This window comes from Podarcis melisellensis (assembly GCF_964234715.1).
Source record: "Podarcis melisellensis genome assembly, chromosome: 2".
Taxonomy (NCBI): Eukaryota; Metazoa; Chordata; class Lepidosauria; order Squamata; family Lacertidae; genus Podarcis; species Podarcis melisellensis.
Genome location: NC_138529.1, coordinates 87,103,277 through 87,122,999, shown reverse-complemented (window position 1 = coordinate 87,122,999; position 19,723 = coordinate 87,103,277). Strand labels below are relative to the sequence as shown.

The following is a 19,723-nucleotide window of genomic DNA, read 5'->3' as shown; positions in this document are numbered from 1 at the left end:
GAGAGACTGAGAAGAAAAACCCATAACAATGGGGGTGAGATGTGTGGGGGTGGAGGGGGCAGATGGAATGGAGTCTGATCCTGTCAATCCCTACTCAGAATCTGATTAGTTCTAACTCAGAGTAGACCAGCTTAGGTCAATTGATTTCCATGGGGGTGTGCTCTGAGTTTCACTTAGTCAGATACAACCCATAAAGGATAGAATCATCACATTGTCAAGAAAGGTCACTTCCTGGTTCATACTGAGAAGCCTTTTTTAAAAATGTCCCCAAGGATGTACCGTATTGGCCCAAATATAAGCAGCTCCCTTAAAATTCCACAGGCATTCACACCCGTTCCGTTTTACCGTATATCTGTTTCAGCTGCGACATTGTAAAAGCCAATTTTTGTAAGGTCACGAATTTAAGATGCACTTTAACTTTTCATGGTCAAAATTTGGGAAAAACCGCTTATGTTCAGGCCAGTACGGTAACAAAGAGAAACCATGGAAACTCATGGATAAAACAAATAATTTCATGTAGGTTGGATACTGTGAGAGGATGGGTGCCTCTCACAAAAAACCCAATTTCCCCCAAAAAAATGAGGAAAAAACATAGGAGGAAAGAAATGGAGGACTCAGTATGCTCAACGTGCATGGAACACTGACAGACTGTTGGTGGCAGGGGCGGAAAGTGACAAAAATGGGGAGGGGTACAGAATGAAAGAACAAGCTGCGGTAATTTTGCTGGAGAGCACCACTGGTGACATCTATTTAAAATGCACACAGTTGAAGATGCCCCTGGCTGCACCTGAAGTCTGATAACAACAAAGACAAGTGATGTATGCCTACCAGCATACATAAAAGTCAGATTGCAAAGTTCTCTTCTTCTAATAATAGCAAACACAGTTGCTGGTGTGATTATGGTTCCTGCAGGCTTGTGGAAACCCCATGGTTTACAGGTGTAGATAAAAGTATTTATGGAAAATACCTGAGGGAGGAAAAAAGGGGTGAAACAGTTTCATGAGGGTGCAGCATACTCAGTCGCCATGGAATGCTGTTGTGGAGAAGAAAAGGAAACTGGGATAAAATGGAAGTATTCTGAAAGAGGACATGGCTGGCTGGAACCAAAGCACTCTATGCACTGCAATGTTTTGCTGCTGGTTCAACTTTCCCTCATAATTTCTGAAGCTCAGAGGTGGCTTGGGTCATTATGCAACCAAAACAGCACAACCCACCCACAAGAGGGTTGTATCTGCAGACTCAGGAAAACCAAAAGTTTGCAAAGTACAAAAGTCTCGGCGTGGGGGGGGGGGCTAATGGGGCAGATCCTCCAAAACAGCCTAATGGGGACTGAGCATGCTCAGTGGCAGCGGAATGCTGACGGTTGAAGTGGGGATAGAAAATTGGGGCAGAGAGGGAAAGGAGTGGTGTTTCCATGGCTGTTTGGAACCCTGAGCATCACACCAAACCATTTTTTTTTTTTTGCAGGTTCCACTTAGAATGGTTTAGAATAAATCCCACTGCTTACGACACAATATCAACAAATAGCGCAATTCTCATTTGACGTACTTTGTTCTCCTTCTCGATGTTTATTTCTGAGGGTAGTATGGTCATTGACGGACACTGCTGCACTCCTTCGCTGGCACTTATCCAGAAATTGGGTTCAGAAGAATTAGCGCACTCATGTTGCAGGGAACACCTAAAACAATTAAAAAACAGTCATGACCCCAGACCCTCAAAATTATTAATAATGTTGCCGGGAGAACTGCAACCCTCCTCATATTTTTCACGGCGCTAGCATCCATTTTATATAATCAACATGATCTCCATGATATAAACATTTTAGCTTCAACACCCAAGTGCACAAGAGACAAAATTGAGAGATACTTTACACATTATGCTTTCCCGCATACTCTTATTCTGTGTCTGATGCTGAAAAATCGACTCATAAACCCATGGAAACCAGAAATTAAGCTTTTGAACTATGTTGGCTTAGCAGACTCAGAGGAGACAGTGTATCAGCTAGCCATGAACGTTACTTTCTCCCCCTCCCCTGCATGTTCTATTTCTGTTTTATCAGATTTCCCCTTAAAATAAATATATTGTTCCAGCAAACTAAATTGATTGTTCTGCCTTGGTTATCTTTACTATGTTCTGGCTTGTTTCCTATAAATACTTCTGTTTAGTCTTTTGCCCCTATGATTGAGTTAGGAAAGGCTTGAGAGAGCGGCAGGATTCTTATTAGTTGTAGCATTACTCCTGAAAGGGAAGTGCCATAGCTCAGTGGTAGAGCATCTAGGCTTGGCATGCAGAAGGTCCGAAGTTCGATCCTCAAGTGGGAGAGACTCTTGCCTGAAACCCTGGAGAGCTGGTGCCAAACAGGGTTGACAATACTGAACCAGATGGGCTAATCGTCTCACTCAGTAGACGGCAACTTCTTACGTTCCTATGACGTGGCAAACTAGCAACCTATGTGAAGTTGGGTGAGTTTGGCCAGTTTTTGAACTGTTCAAAACCGCACATAATATGTGGCAGTAAAAATAAAGAGCTGTTGCTAATCTCCAATTGACATTCTTCAAGTAGTCATCCATGAAGTTGCATGATTAGGTTCTCCACCTACAGAACCTTCTAGAGATCTTCCTTTCAGAGCTGGAGGGAAATTCTTTCCACACATGCTCTGATGGGCAAGGCAGGCACTCTCCCTCCCATGTCCTTCTGCACAGCCTTAGGAAAAAACTTTGATCTAATGTTTGGCAAGTAGGGCAGAGCTATCTAGCTTATTCTTGTTCATCAGACTATTTTACTGCTTAGAGAATTGCAGGGTTTTATGAGGATATGATATCAGGGACACAGGTGGCGCTGTGGGTTAAAGCCTCAGCGCCTAGGACTTGCTGATCGAAAGGTCGGCGGTTCGAATCCCTGCTGCGGGGTGCGCTCCCGCTGCTCGGTCCCAGCGCCTGCCAACCTAGCAGTTCGAAAGCACCTCCGGGTGCAAGTAGATAAATAGGGACCGCTTACCAGCGGGAAGGTAAACGGCGTTTCCGTGTGCAGCTCTGGCTCGCCAGAGCAGCGATGTCACACTGGCCATGTGACCCGGAAGTGTCTCCGGACAGCGCTGGCCCCTGGCCTCTTAAGTGAGATGGGCGCACAACCCCAGAGTCTGTCAAGACTGGCCCGTACGGGCAGGGGTACCTTTACCTTTTATGAGGATATGTTGTTCTGGGACATGGCGATTGCCCGTAATATATAGCCTATGCCTGACCTTGCTCCCTCTGCTAAACCATTAAATTGGGACCATTAGTTCAGTTCTTGGGGCGGGGGATGCTGATTTCATGTTTTCAAGACCTATAGCTTACAAACTTACTTAATTTTTTTTATTATTATTATCAAGACTACAGATTGCACATGACCTGATTGTAGGTACTGTGCTCAGAATAAGACCAACAATATTCAGTTGTAAAATACTCTTATCATTTTCCCAAGGGGTGGTGTAATCCTGTTAGCTTCACTCTTGAATCCCATGGTTACAGTGGACATTGTATTTGACAAAGGAAAAAAGAAAGAACACTCGGCCATTTAGTCCTATGCTGTCCCTTCAAAATATTACCTAGCAACATGTTTTAAAATAATCTTAATTTTCAGGTATATGTGTTATCAAAGAAATGTTCCTAGGATTTTGGTCCCCTGCTTAAAGGAAGCCACTTGAAAAGGACCTTGAAAGGTCTCTTCACAGATCTTCTATTTTACGGTACGATAATAGAAATACAGATGACAAAGCACTTCTATACTGGTTTTAATTAGAGATGCTTTTTATTCTTGTCAAACTCAGCATCTCATAATTTTTATTTTGTAAAGTATTATTATTTTCCCATAAACAATTATGTGTTTGAATTATGAATTATGAAATTACACTTGTGAAAAGTGTACCTTGTTTACAAGATATTTTTTAAATGGCTTTTGAATGCTTAGGTTTCAGCCACGGCAATGATTTCTTCAAAATGAGCTATTAAAATTAGAAATGACTTTTGAAGACTGCTATCAAACAACCCTAATCTTGTCAAAAGAGCAGAAGCAGAGTAATGAAATAAAAAAGACTAGTGATTTCCCTCAACAACACACAATTATTTTCTGCACAGAGCAGCCTATTACTAAGAGGCATGTAGTGTACAAAAATACCCACCTGGTCTCCAAGGTGCACCATCCACAGTAAGCATCGGCTGCAGCCAAGCACTCTGTACATGTGGTATATTGATCACAGGCAGCTACTTTCACACGGGCTATCTGCATAATAACAGAGGTCCAAGAGAATAATATTTTTTATTTAAAAAAGCTTTCAGAGAGGAATTAGTTTATTAATAGGAAAGAAGGAAACCACAGTTTATTAACATTATTGTTTTATGTCATAGGTTATTGTCACCACAGAGGTCTTTAACTATTAGCATAGATCGCGATAGAACACTCTGCTGCAAGAGACCTTTAAGAAGAAAGTGTTAGCAACCCTAGCAGTTTTTAAAGACAGGCCCTAGAACAAGCAAAAGGTAAAGGTAAAAGGACCCCTGACCATTAGGTCCAGTCGTGACCAACTCTGGGGTTGCGGCGCTCATCTCACTTTATTGGCCGAGAGAGCCGGAGTACAGCTTCCGGGTCATGTGGCCAGCATGACTAAGCCACTTCTGGCGAACCAGAGCAGCGCACGGAAACGCCATTTACCTTCCCGCTGGAGCGGTACCTATTTATCCACTTGCACTTTGACGTTCTTTCAAACTGCTAGGTTGGCAGGAGCTGGGACAGAGCAACGGGAGCTCACCCTGTTGCGGGGATTCGAACCGCCGACCTTCTGATCGGCAAGTCGCAGCCTCTGTGGTTTAACCCACAGCGCCACCCGCGTCCCAGTCCAGAACAAGCTAATGAGCTATAAATTCCTCACTTTGGTTCAAATCTGATCTCCTAGGAGAAAGCCTTCTCTCCTGTGTGCTATTCTGAGTTGGGAATGCTCTCTTACACCTACAACCAGATTTATACAAGGTTGCATAAATAAATGAGTGATTGGTTATTACCAGGGCCATCTGTAGCGAGTATAGGGTGATTCAGCAGACAAGTGCATTCTTCTTTTTTGTGTTTTGCGCTGTCGGCTTTTATGCCTCACCGAGGGCAGGCGTGCAGCCAATGCGCTATCAGCCTGTGAGGCACACCCACAAGGGAGGCCACTGATTGGCCCATTTGAGATGGTGCAGCAGTCAGGAACTTCAGCCGGATGTCCAGGCGGCAGGAGGAATTTCCCTAATGGCCGCCCGGCCATGTGCACTCTGTTCTCATTGCCCGGGGATGGCGGCCGAGTGCGAGAGCCGCAACAGGCACCCACCCAGGAAGGAGTAAGCATCCAGTCTCCTCTTTTGTGCTTCACTACAATCTCCCCTCCACCTGCTGCCGCCACCTCACCCCTTTGAAAATTCTGAGATTTAAACTTTATGCGTCACATAAAGCAATCCCACACACAGGTGGATTTATAACCGAAATCTTTACTTTAAGATCAAGTAATGGAAGTGCTTACTCTCATCAAGTGAAACGTCCACCCGTTATTCATGTCTCATAACATTTTAACTTTGTTTTAAGAAATATAGAACATCACTAAGGTAAAGGTAAAGGGACCCCTGACCATTAGGTCCAGTCGTGGCCGACTCTGGGGTTGCAGTGCTCATTTCGCTTTCTTGGCCGAGGGAGCCGGCGTACAGCTTCCGGGTCATGTGGCCAGCATGACGAAGCTGCTTCTGGCGAACCAGAGCAGCGCACGCAAATTCCGTTTCCCTTCCCACCGGAGCGGTACCTATTTATCTACTTGCACTTTGACGTGCTTTTGAACTGCTAGGTTGGCAGGAGCAGGGACTGAGCAACGGGAGCTCACCCCGTCACGGGGATTTGAACCGCTGACCTTCTGATCGGCAAGTCCTAGGCTCTGTGGTTTAACCCACAGCGCCACCCGCGCCCCTTATATCACTAATATTGACTAAAACATTTTAACTTTCTTTACCGTCTTCCTCCTAATCCTTAGCCTGCAATCTCCCCCTCTAACCTCCTTACATCTATAGTAGACAACAGCTTCATAAGTGCAACTCTTACCCATTCACTGTGTGCTCAGAAGAGAGCACTCTGACTCACTCATAGCTTGAAAAATATGGAATGTTTCACAAATTTATGTGTCCTTCTTGCACAGAGGCCATGCAATTCTTCTCCGTATCATGCCAACTTTAGCTTATGTGCTGCTTCAGCTAACCAATTTTTGTAAGTTTTATAGGCTCAGTGACTCCCTGCAAAGGGGCCTCTGGGTGAGCATGAAGATGCCAGCCTGAGTGCCACTGGGGGCTGCTGCTGTTGCTACAGGTACTGCATTAAAAGGATGGGCTCCAGCTAAGCTAAGTTGGCCAAATTTAGCCTCCCCACTTCCCCACACACCCTGGAGCAGCTCTGTATTTAATCTAAGAAATCCCCATTCCTGGAAACTCATTAAAAAAACAGAGCAGAAGAATTCTGAGAAGTCTTGCAAGATCATTTCTGTGGGCTAAGTTTCTGTAGAAGCATCTAAGATGGAAACGGCAGTGACAGTTCAGTGTGTTCTTCTGTTGTTTTAAATATTCTATTCCAGTGCTATTTCCCAGTTGAGGAATTTTGGATGAGTAAGGCAATAAATCTATATGCTTTTACTTAAAAGACGGTATTTGTCTTCTATATGCAGAACATTAAGATCTGAACAAGAGAAGATTGTCAAGATGCCTGACAAGAAAAAAGTCTAGATTTCTTATTACTGAAAACGGCATCCTTAATAAAGTTGAAGGATCAATTCAATGCCTTTTTGTTCTTCTGTTGTTATGACTCCTAGGCTGTTTTATTTCTAATTTGATTGTTTCTGTATTTCTTTATGTAAACTGCTCCGGAAGTTTTTGCTGAAAGGTGAAAAACAAAAACATTGGATAGTGAAGAATGCTGCTGCCAATAATGCTGACCAACACTTCCATGTAGGTCTGTGTAAAGCAGGCACCCCCAAACTCGGCCCTCCAGATGTTTTGGGACTACAATTCCCATCACCCCTGTCCATTGGTCCTGTTAGCTAGGGATGATGGAAGTTGTATTTCCCAAACATCTGGAGGGCTGCCTGGTGTAAAGTTTCCCTGATCCCTCCCTGATTTGGCAGAAATATATCCAGACCTGATCCGACCTAATCTGGACTCAGAAATCCTAATCTTGTAATTAGAAAATGCAATACTTCAGAGACAGTGTTATCTAGCTTTTTTTGGAGCATGTTTTAAACTCTGGATCAGCACAAATGGCTACAAATCAATATGGCTCCACCTAGCCGACTCTGTAGTTGCTTTGAGCCAACTTGTACCAGGCACAAATCAGCATGATCTGGTTCAGGATATAGCCAGATTGGTTGCATAGCCAGACTTTGGTGAAGTCTCATGTAATACCTATCTTCCCCAGACTGGGATGGAAATATTCAAGGAAGAGTAGGCTTATATCCTTATAATCCTTATAAGGATCCTTACATCCTTATAATCATTTCCATCATCATATTTTTGTGGGATGTGCACTGGCTGCCTCTATGTGACAAAGTCCATTTCAAAATGCCAACTTTAAATATACACAAATTGGTACCTAGGTACTTAACAGAATGCCTCTCCCCATCCTGAGCCCAAAGATAGGCAGTGGGAGCCTTACCAGAGGTCCAGAGGGTTGCTTGTTATATGAGGACCTGGGACGTGGGCCACCTGGGGGGGGGAATGGAATTACGAAACTCCCTCCCCTTGGAAGCACAAATGACCACAACATTAATGGGTTTTCACCTGTTGGTGAAAACTCATCTGTTTTTAAAACTTTGGAGGTTAAGTCTATCCCCCCCCCCCAAAAAATTGGTTCTTTCTCATGCTATTGTTCAGTGGAATGAGATTGTTATGAATTACTATGTATGTGTTGTCTGTCTTTTATGATATTTTATTGATCTTCTTGTTGTTTATGTACACTTTTATGGAAACTGCTTTAAGGTCTGCATGAGATAAAGCAGCATATAAGAGTTTAAATAAATATTTAATTTGGCTGAAAGTTATTTGGATGAAGCAACACTGCCATATAATTTCACTAGTGGCCTCTTGAGTGACAAGATATTCAAAACTATTATAAAATACCATATGAAGAGAAGACAGTGAAAAATAGTTCCAGCATTTACCCCTCCAGGCTAAAGGGTGTTAGAGAAATTTAATAAACAAGAACAATTTCAATACCATTTTGCAATTACAAAGAATACTTCTGCCCACTATCTTGTGCAGATTCTGTGTGCAACATTCTAACAGTAATAGCTAGAATACCCAGAGTGATCTGACATAGAGATCACATCGCCCTTCAAATGCTTGATTTAAACCAACTCAAAAGTGACATAAATAAACCTCTTACACTCTCACAAGCATTGTTTTTACATTGTTCTGGCTTCTCCTCAGATGGCCATAATTCTCGACAATGGCCATAATTCCATTTGCCTTCTTGTGAAATTTAACACATAACTCAACCAGAACCTATGGTATGATAGAACAATATGGGGGCGGGAGGAACTCACACACAATTTGAATATTGCTGCCACTGTATGGTGGCGATAAGGCTTCAGGATGGTATCATCGCACACTGATAGCAGCAGCTGATATGAGATGGTGATAAGTGATGTTAGCACAGTGAAACCTCTCAAACAGACAATTCTGCAGGCTGTGGGATTTCTCTAACCAACGGATAGCATATGCTATGCTATGCTAGCAATTGACAAGAGAAAGGCATGTTTTCAAGGACTAACATTCATAAAGAACAAGTTGGGTTTTCCTCTTCATTTTTTACTAGTTATTTATGTTCCACCTTTCTTCAATAGAATATGATGGAGGCATGCATAGGGCTACCATGAGGCCCTCCTATTCAGCGTTGCTTGACCCAACCCAAACCTGCATAACTTCAGCAAGGCTGGTGCATTATGTAATTTCAAACCATAGCTCTGGCTTGTGTAGATTAAGTGAAACTTTTGACATATTGTTCGGAACACCCTCTTGTCTTGCCTAAACAAATTTTCCCAAAGCTAAATACCTCTGGAGAAAAGGAAACAGAACCAAATTAGCCAGTGAAGAAACAAATTATATCACCTGATGCCTTGCAGACTTAGTGCGCTTGACGGAATGATAAAGCCTATCCTAGGTAAACCATTTTGATTTGTTAATGCTAATGGGATACAGTAATGGCATGATATACTATCCCAAAAGGAATCTTGTGAGAGTCTGTACAGTGATATATGGATATTCTGTAGGGAATTGCAGCTGGAGAGTTTAAATACCAAGTACAAAATCATTGGTTGCACATCTGTTTCAGTAGATTAAGAATGAATGTAGCTTGCACCATTGATGACTGGAGCACATACCAAACTTGAGTTTCTCTTCAACTAGGCAGTTTAAAGGCAACAGGAAGGCAATGATTATACAAGAAAAGAACACTTTATATGCTGAATAGTTCTTGCTCATGCACTGTGGTATCCAATAAATTAGGTACAACTGTGTACTGAGAAAATCTCTAGTAGTGACAACTTTAAACTCTAGGCAAAATTGTGGTAGAAATTCAGTGATACCTAGATAATTATTATTTTGCTTTCACTATAGATAGGAAAGGAAGTAAGGAAGGAACCACTATCATTCAGCTTTCAGGAAAATCCAAATGCAGAATGAACAACACAGATAAAACTTTTAAAGTCCTTTAAAGAGACAGAGTGAAATTATCCTAAATAATATTAACGTTCCATGAGATCAATATTGATAACAAAATTTTAAGTCTTGTTAACATTTTTTTGTGCATTTTTGTGATGCCCCAAAGCAGAGGTTTCCAACCTTTTTGAGTCCACGGCTCCCTTGATCAACTGCGTTCTTTCTGTGGCACCCCTGTGGGGCTCAGGAGCCCAGTTGTGTCACCTCTTGCCTGCAGAGCTAACAGCTTCTCACCCTTTTTTGAACACCCTCCCTTGGGGGTGTTTCCTCAGCCTCCTCTTCTTGAGAGTCCTCTGGGCAGCCACCCTGGTCTCTGAGCTTCCCTCCCCCCACCCCAAAGAGAGGCGCCTCCTCACGCTGCCCCACAGGGGCCTGGGACTTGCCTGTCTATTCCCAACAGCAAGGGCTGGCAGACTGGCTGGCTGGGCTCCCTTGCCCATTTGCTTGCTTATTCTAAGGCCACTTCAGCTCCTGGCAACCAGCACCCTCTGACCAGCCCCAGAGGCACCATTTGCCTGCTAAGCTTGTAGCCAGGGTTGCTGCAACCAACAGCTGTGCAAGCCTTTGGGAGGCAGAGATACGAGAAGACATCAGAGGAGGGAGGTAAGGAAAGAAGGACAGAGGCCAGTGTTGCCTGCAGCACCCCTGACCATCATTCTAGGCACCCCAGGGTGCCACGGCACACTGGTTGAAAACCACTGCCCCAAAGCATTTGATTCTAATCACTGAACAAGTTATGTTCAAGCCCTTTTTATATAATCTATACTTTTAGAGTTTTCATGGGTGTACAGGTTTATACCAAGAGACTTATCTTTTTAACAACAAGGTATTTAATACCAAGTTATTAAAGCAGACAAATATTCCGAAATTATTTATTTCCAGGATTATTTGTTGTTGTTAAAAAAATAAGTCTCTTGGCATAGACCTGTACACCCACGAAAACCCCAAAAGTATTAATCATATCAAAGAGGCATGAACATAACTTGTTCATTGATTAGAATGAAACTTCTACAACTTTTTAAAAAAATCACCTCATCTCCAGAACACTGTTTATTCCTCCGTACTCACTTAATGGCACTGAGAAGGTATGTCTGTAAAGGAGTCTTACCTGGTGGGAAGTCATTAGATACAGGTAGCTGGAGTCAGAAGGATCAAACTGCATGATGGGATGGACAGGTTCACCATAAGCCACAGTAATTGACTCCCTGCTTATCTCCTCCATAGAACTGTTCAGATTAATCTGCCAGGGAAATAAATATTTCATAAGACCACCACTTTGGGTTTTTTGAATGAAGAAAGGGAATCATTGTTTATAGAAACTTGAAAGTTATTAATTGAACAGTTAGCATGAATTAACATAGTATTACTGTATGTTTGATGATTCAATAAACCAGTTTTTAAAATGAAGAATATCCCAAAAGTAAAAAAAAGGGGGGAGGGGGACTCAGATTGTAATACTATTGGCTGTTTTCCCCAAACCACACCAACAATGACATCAGGTACTTGAAAGATGGATTGTCCTGCTCACCTGCCAAAGGTGGCTGTGGGTTGGGGACTGATAAGTATCTGTCCCACTGGGCCAAAAGAATTCCCCAGCCCTTGCTTACAATTACATCCAAAGCCACCTTAGCTTAACGTCATGATTTATTTGGAGTGAAACAAACCACAACCCCCAGTTCTGATGTATTGCTAAAGCCAGAGATTGTAGTTTGCTGCGCCCACTAGCTTACAGGGTGCAGTGAAGCAAAAGTCATATGCAGATTCACTGCAAACCAGACACGGAAACCCTGCTGCTGCAACACTAACCCCAGAAGCACTGAGGCTTTACACATACTGCTTATCCATTAATGAATCTCTTGAACATGCCATTGATAATGGCCCTTGTAAAATGCCCCTCTGCGGTGCACTTTATAACTTACCGGATCAGATTAATTCCCTATGTGATAGGAAATCATAATTGCTGCTTGGGGAGCTGGCTGAACATTGCTTATGCCCTTTTATACTGTCTTGTCTTGGATGGGAAACCTGAATTATAACTCACACCAAGTATTCTGTATGCAATGCCAAGTAACAAGGAGCCCCTAAGGTAAAAAAAAAAAAAAAAAAGCGGGTGGTGCAGCTGTGTAGCAGAATTAGATTATAGCTATCTGAGCAAATTATCCCAGCAAAGAGCAGCCAGGAGCCTTTCTCTAATGGAGGTTCAGCAGATAAGGCTGCCTTTTCTGATATGATAATGGAAGCAGATCTGTTACTATTGTGTGAATACAAGCTCTGTAAGGAATGAATCTGCACCGACTGCCCTATGGAGCTGGCTCTGATGCCGGCTGCCTACCACTCTGCTGCGTAGCCTGTGCCTCTGGGCCAATGTCAAAACAGAGGACCTCTGAGATCTTTCCCACCTTCCTGCTAGGAACATTTGTAAAGCAAAGAAATTGGATTCCCTTCTGTCCTCCCTCTCGTCTGATCTAATATTCTACATTATGTGTTATTATCTCCAGACTGATATAAAACAGGTTTCTAATAATGCCCTTTCCTTTTCTTAATGGCCGGCATCTCATCAATTGTAGCAACTCCACTGAATGACTACTCTGACTGGCCAATACTGAACCTTGCTTTGGCAAGTGGGCATACACCCACCGTGGTTATTGCAGCTGGTGGCTGTTCATGGCTTGAAGACAATTATAGTGCCTTAAATCTTGGCCCCTGATGTATTGTTTTGACACAGATGAAACAGGCATATCACATGCATTGGTTTACGTCTCTTCTCCAGCTTAGCAATAGCGGGGACCAATCAGGGAATATTTATTCAAAATGGAGGGTGTATCTCTCTATGTGCTTTTTTACAAGTGCCAATCAAGACAGGGAGCATTTCATACGAGGAAGTTGTTAATAACTAAAAGCTGTGCCATAACACTTCAAGTATGGGCATTTATTTCTACAATATATTAAATGACATCTTGATTGCACTGTAGCCTCAAATGCTGATTAAAAGTTAAGAATTAGTAGATATTGTATATCACTATGCAATTTAAAACCAACATCCAGTTGCTTCTTTATTGTAGAATGAAAGCCTGTGCAGTGCACTTGTCAAGTGAGGGAGTTTCCTGTTTAAATTAACAGAATCATGGATTAACATGCCAATCTTACATTGCACAAGTATGAATTCTTTAATTTCATCATCAGTAGTCTGATCAAGTGTGCTGCATCAGCACAATTATGCCCACAGTGCTTTGTCAAGATGCTCTTAACTCTGAACTGAACACAGTTATCATTAGGCGCACTTAAGCAGTTGTCTAGCTCTGTTCTTCAACTGTGGGTTCTCAGATATTGTTAGACTACAGCTCCTATCATCCCTGGACATTGGTTCAGCTGGCTGTGGATGGTGGGGGTTGTAGCCCAATAACATCTGGGGACCCAAGGTTGACGAACAGTCTATGGAAGCATTTTGTTTGAGACATTACTGAATGGGTGACGGCACAAGAGCTATTGTGGTCCATGACTGAATGAAAGACTTAGGGAAGGGTGGAAGAACTGCAGCAGAAGGCTAACAGCTGAATAACAAGGGGAGTGAAGAAAACTCATCCTGGACCAACTGTAGTCTAAGAAATATGTGATAGAGATTCCTAGAGCAGCCTCCTCAGGCTGATGACATCATCTACCCCGTTGCTGGGAAACTGCAATTCACTCCAATGCAAGAGTGACTTCTGGGCAGCATAGTGCCTGGACTGGACTCTCCCACTCTTATCTCCTGCCAGCTGACACACAAAGATGGCAATCACTAAGAATATAGGTCTGCTGCATTGGCTACCACAGCAATGACATGACATGCAGCCTGCAGTCCTGCCCCCTTCAAAACAGGCCTTGACTGCCAAAAGCAAACTGAATGGTCAATGGTAAGGCAGTGTGCGTATTGTTTTAATTTCCCCCAGATATTAAACTGCCACAGGCAGGCCCAGTTCCTTGCTTGGATAGGCAATAAAACTGCCAGTTTATGGTGAAGGAAATTTCTACACTCCACACCTGAAATCTACAGGTTTAGGGCAGTATACAAATTTAAGAAATAATAATAATAAATAATTCTATTATTGTGAGGATCTATCACAAGCCATCATTTCACAAATGCTAACCCAAGTTGTTCAGACAGTCATATCAGCCTTTCATGATCACCCAGTTCCTCCCATACAGGGATTTCAAACACTTAAATATCACTCAGCAGACCTCATAACATCCCTGCAGCCACCTATGAGATAAAAAAAAAGAACAGCTAGTACAGAAAGCAAATGCCCTAGGATAACTCTGATTAACAGACAAGCTAGAGCTGAACGAGCCAGATAATTGGCATTGCAGATAATCATAATGTTCGGTGCTTATCTACTGTTTAGCACTGATAGCACATTAAACAGTGCTTAATCAGCCTGTTTGGAACAGTACAGTTTGGTGGAAAATGCAACTGAAATTCAATTAATCTTAAACTTTCAAGAGAAATAGTCAGACAATCAAATATGACTGTACATGCAAAGAAAGTGGCTGGGGAATTTGGGGTTTAGAAAGTACAGTTGCACAAACTGTTATTTAGCCAAAGTGCACAAATTAGCAATTTTATTGTTTACAAAAAAGCACCACGGAATCTTTAACAACCACAAGCACTCAGGACTTCTTCTGTCTTTTCTCTGAAAAATCATGCCTTCGGTTCTTTAGCGTCCCGTAACATTAGAAGGGAGATGAATCATTAAAACCACTTCCTTCTGATTCAGGAGCTCCTTGGCAGTCAATCATTCAGGAACTGAGCCAGCCTGACTCAATTTACTAAGCATGATAGCTACATAAAGGTGAGGTGGCAATTTAAAAAACAGCTTTCCAAAGGTGGTTACTTATTGTCAAGCATTACACCATGTAAATATATACCAATTATTAACTACGAAGTCCATTTGGTTACTACTGTTAAGTTTTACCTTGAGCAGTCTTCCATTGGCTGTTCCCAGGAATACGACTGTGTAATTATTGACGCTGGTGACAGCTACTGATGTAAGTCCTGGCGAAGTGAACACTGGCCTGGCCTTGATAGGTTGCAGGATTGACAATGGATGCTGGAGATGCGCTGCTCCACAGTCCAACTGTTCTGGTTGCAACTGAAAAGGGGGGAAAGATACATTAGTAAATAAGTATTGGGACACTGTAGATATCTGTATTTGGTTTTTGCATCCCCTGCACTCTACATTGCAAACAATGCACTGGAGGTGGCCTCAGAGGTGGGTGGGTGTGCTGAGATTTTAACAGGGGAAGCAAATTTTGTATTACTTCACAATGTTCCCAAACAGAGACACATCTATTTTTCATGTTCTATATTTCCTGCTCCCCCCACATAACACTACTATGCAAGAGAGGTATAGAGCATATATAATGTCAATGGTTTCAGCTTGAGGCTCCTTTTTTCTTACCATCTATTTATTACAGGTATTTTTAGGCCACCCCAGGGCCATTTACAAGTAAGAATAAAACAATTAGAACATGATTACAGAAAACAGTAACGTAGGAAATGAAAAGGTCATAAAACCATAAAAGCAGGAATACTATCAAAAGTGAACGTCACTGTCTGCCTTAATGTAATCATAGTTGAAAATGATTGATCTTCTACTTCTGTTTGAAAGAGTGTTTGGTGTAATACAGATCTGCATAATCTGTCACCAAAATAGCTTGCCCGATAAATTGTATCGTAGTCTCATGACACTGATGGATTTTCTCGAAATTCATAAAGTCCACGGGGGAAAACAGTGGCTTTATACATGAATTCATCAGCACCAAATGCACTTGTTCTCACAGGCAGGATGCAATGCAGAGAAAAGACTAAAAAGGTTATCGTATCATTATTTGTATAAGTCTACAGGGTTTTATTCTTTGTCACACTTGCAGGTGGCTTTTCCATCTCCCTGACTTAAACATATGTAAATATTCTGTCCTCTATGTTTGGCAAATTTGCATATATCTTTACAACACTGCAATATTACTGAAGTTAAGCAACCTAATTCCCTTAACATTTCTTTCCAATGGTTTTAGGTTGCAATCCTCAGCATATTGAATAAACTCCTCTGAACTCATGCTTCTCAGTAGGAATATAGCTATCCTACTGCACTTTAGGCTCAAGGTCCATTTAAGGAATGAAAACAAGCAATGTCAGTATCTTTCAGGTAAGAGTAGTTTCCTGAATTCCAAGGCAAGAAATATTAACCTTGCCAAAGCTGTTTTTTTTTAAAGAACAAAGCAATAAAGTTTGCAGCACTGAAAATAAAAACTAATAACAGCTGCACTGCTAATCTCAGAATCTGCTCAGATACCATTTAAGTAAAAAAACAGCACTTCAGTGTATGCTACAAGTGAATTTTTTAAAAAGTCCTCAGACTAGAAACAAATGAGTAATATGCAACTTTTTTTTCTTCATAGCTCTGTTTTGTTTTGATGGTTTACAGAATTGTTCTAACTGAGCATGGAAAATGCAGCAACTTAACAGACTCTAAACAGAAGACTCCTTCACAACTTATCAATGTTTTTGGTCAGCCGTCACAGGCTGTCTAGCAGGAGATGGTCAGAGATTCTGAGCAAGGAAACGGTGCATGTTGAAGAAACACACAAGATGAATCATAGAAGGATTCACACTAGTGGAATGGCCAATAAAGGACTTGGGTCATATACTTGCTGAAAACCCTCCGCTTTTCATGTTAAAACCGCACCCCAACTCGAAAAGACACTAAATTTCAGCCTATTCAGACTATTATTAAAGTCAATGTCCCGGTTTACACAACACGCTAACCCAAACTTTGGCTTAGCGATCGTGCAAATGATTGGGCTCCCCAATGGGAGTTTGCTGCCACTTTGCTCTGCTTGGTCCTTGTTGCTAAGCAAGGGAAAGGTTTGGTTTAGCATGCTGTCCAAACAAGAACTTGGGGCTAAGTTGCAAACACAAGCGCAGCAGGTTGGAGGTCCCTGGGGAGAGGGGTTCCGAAGTGCTGAAGCAGCAAGCATCTTGGGATTGAGATGGCCACAGCTTCATTGGTTCAGATTTAATCGGTTTGGGCATAGACACTGGGTATGTATCCCGAATCAGTCAACCTGAATGCTGCCTGATAGGCCATCCGGGTTGATCCTGGGGTTAAGGATCCCGCCCCCCAAGGATGAAAATCAAATAGGACAATCCCACCAGGTTGCCCCTGAATGGGTCATTTTCAGATGGAGATTGGTTTTGCCATTTTCACTGCAAATTTTAAAAGATCTGGGGTTTTGGTTTCAGGATGTTATTGTTCCTAAGGAACTGAAACATATAATCATATTTGATTAAGCAGGTATGGTGATAAACAATTCCTATTCTGAACATTCCCTTGGCATTGTTCTTTACAGATGAAAGTAATTGTTGTCATCCATGGAGTGCACCTCCAGGATGGAGTTAAATCGCTGTGTTAGCAGCACCAAAGTGGCCTCCTCAGTGCACAAGCCTGGGCAGTGTGTATGGAGGTCCTGAGTGGACTAGGACTAACGGGTGGGCAGGCAGTATCCCCCATAGGTCTTCACAGCCTTTAGATCCACTTAAGCAAGTATGGAAATAGTGACCTATAATATTCTCCTTGATCAAATGCACCTCTTATCATCTGTTTTAATCTCAAACCATTGCCAAGGCAGAATTGAAGAGTTGCAAACCTGTTTTTGGAGCCTCTCTCTTCATTAGCAAGCAAATGCAAATTTGTTGCCACGAACTAAAGGACATGTTTTATCCAAATTAACGATCACTATGTCTGGTCATTCTCCCCTATCCTGCAAAGGCATTAGGCCAGGAGTTAACTGACTTTGTAAGCCACACTAAGGCAAGATGGAAAGGGCTGATTTAAAAACCTTTTATGCTGAAAACAAGTGCCAAGAAAGACTAACATAGGCTCAACTATATGGCATGGTTTATTAGAGACCAAACAGAAGAGATAATGTGTTACAAATATGAGGATCTCTGCAAAATGTATTTTGCAGCTCTGCATTATTTAATGCTACGAAAAAACAAAAATCCAACCCCATCTCTGAAGCAATGCTTTTATTTCTTCCTGTAACTGGGCAACACAATTGGTTTTTACTATGTACATCCCTTTCATTTTTCTTATTTAATAGTCCTTCCCCAATTTAGTCTACTTATGCAATGGAACTTTGATTGTTGAATGCTTCAAAAGCTGAACAATTCAGAACCCAAACGCTGACATTTTCAAACACATCTCGGAAGTCGAACGGCTTCCGAGGTGCATGTCTCCATTTTTTCAATGGATTTTGATGATTGGCAATTGCGCCTCGGTTGTCGAATGTTTCAGAAGTTGAACGGTCTTCCAGAACGGATTACGTTCAACAACCAAGGTTCCATTGTACATATTTTAAGTCAAGTTGCTAGGTCTCTCTCATAGTGATCAAAGTCGTTGCCACTAAATATAAAATACAGATACTCAAGTACAGTGGTACCTCGGGTTAAGAACTTAATTCGTTCTGGAGGTCTGTTCTTAACCTGAAACCTGAAAGTGAAGCACCACTTTAGCTAATGGGGCCTCCTGCTGCCGCTGTGCCACCGCTGCACGATTTCTTTTCTCATCCTGAAGCAAAGTTCTTAACCCAAGGTAATATTTCTGGGTTAGCGGAGTCTGTAACCTGAAGCGTATGTAACCCGAGGTGCCACTGTACAGTTAATGGCTATAGATCAGAATAAGGGAGCAATCCAAACAAAATATCTCCTGGATGAGTGAGTTAGGATCAAACGGATCTCCAGCTCAGTCGATTGATTCCTGGAACAGCTAGACTAGGCATAGGCAAACTCGGCCCTCCAGATGTTTTGGGACTACAACTCCCATGATTCCTAGCTAACAGGACCAGTGGTCAGGGATGATGGGAATTGTAGTCCCAAAACATCTGGAGGGCCAAATTTGCCTATGCCTGAGCTAGCCTACATTGGCGTAAATCCCTCATCCCAGCTCAGCTGGAGTTATGCTGGTTTAACTCCTTCATATGGCTCAGCTGAGGTTAGGGAAGCTGGAGCAACACTGGAGGATTGAAAATGGGGGAATGGCAGGGCAGAGGACTGGGCAAGGGTGACTTATGGTGAATCCTAACTCCATTCAGCTCAGCCATGTGACCCGGCATCCTGATGGGATGTACACCAACAAAAAGGAGGTGCAAATCAAATTATTTTAAAGGTTTGTTTTCCCTCTGCCAGGCTTAGGCCAGCTACTAGTCAGCAGTAGCCTCACTCCTGAACAGCATTTCAACCAGAATACTTTACACTGGCTTAACTTAAACCAGCATACTTTATGCTGGCTCCCCATACTAATGATAGTTGATTAGTCCCTTGTAGTCCATGCAACTGAACTGATTCAAGTACTTTGACAGCACAAGTCCTTTCTATGAAATGGGAAAATGAGCCAAAGACCAGGATAAGCAATGTGTTCTTAACTACAGAATGCAAAAGGTTGTCCATGGATGAGTATATTGATTCTTATATACGTCAGCAATTTTTGTGAATTCTGCCATCCCAAGCAGGGGAGGCTCATGCTTTTGTAATACCAGGCACCAGAAAGTGTGTTTCTTCCACACCAGAAATGGGTTCAACAAGTGAATCCTTTTCAAACGCAACATTTCTTTGCAATCAGTACAATGGTGGAGGCTGTCTGTATATAAAACAGCACATATCGCTCTGAAATGAGATATCCCTGTAACAAAAGTTATACCTAGGCAAAACACACGCAGACAGCACACTACAAATTGGAAACAAATGCACATGGCCTATTCAGAAAATGAGAGTATGGAAGGCCCTTGGGAGAGGCAGGAACAGCTGCTTTCTTTATTTAACAGTCTTGGATTTGGCAACCACTGGTGAAGATAATTGTTTCCTGAACTAGAAGGTCTAGATTTCTTCTTTGAATGCTGTAGAGGACAACTTTCATGCCTCATCGTAAACA

General features: G+C 42.2%; 1 protein-coding gene across 1 annotated transcript in view; it reads right to left on the bottom strand.

Moving 5' to 3' along the window:
• The window catches only part of PLXND1 (plexin D1), a 161,491-nt gene that overhangs the window by 93,286 nt on the left and 48,482 nt on the right, over positions 1-19,723 (bottom strand). Inside the window, exons 2-5 of the mRNA XM_081901289.1 lie at positions 14,708-14,884; positions 10,864-10,995; positions 4,160-4,260; positions 1,549-1,678 (exon numbers count right to left, since the gene is read on the bottom strand). Coding sequence (XP_081757415.1) covers positions 1,549-1,678; positions 4,160-4,260; positions 10,864-10,995; positions 14,708-14,884 — 540 coding nt within the window. The remainder of the gene's footprint in view (positions 1-1,548; positions 1,679-4,159; positions 4,261-10,863; positions 10,996-14,707; positions 14,885-19,723) is intronic.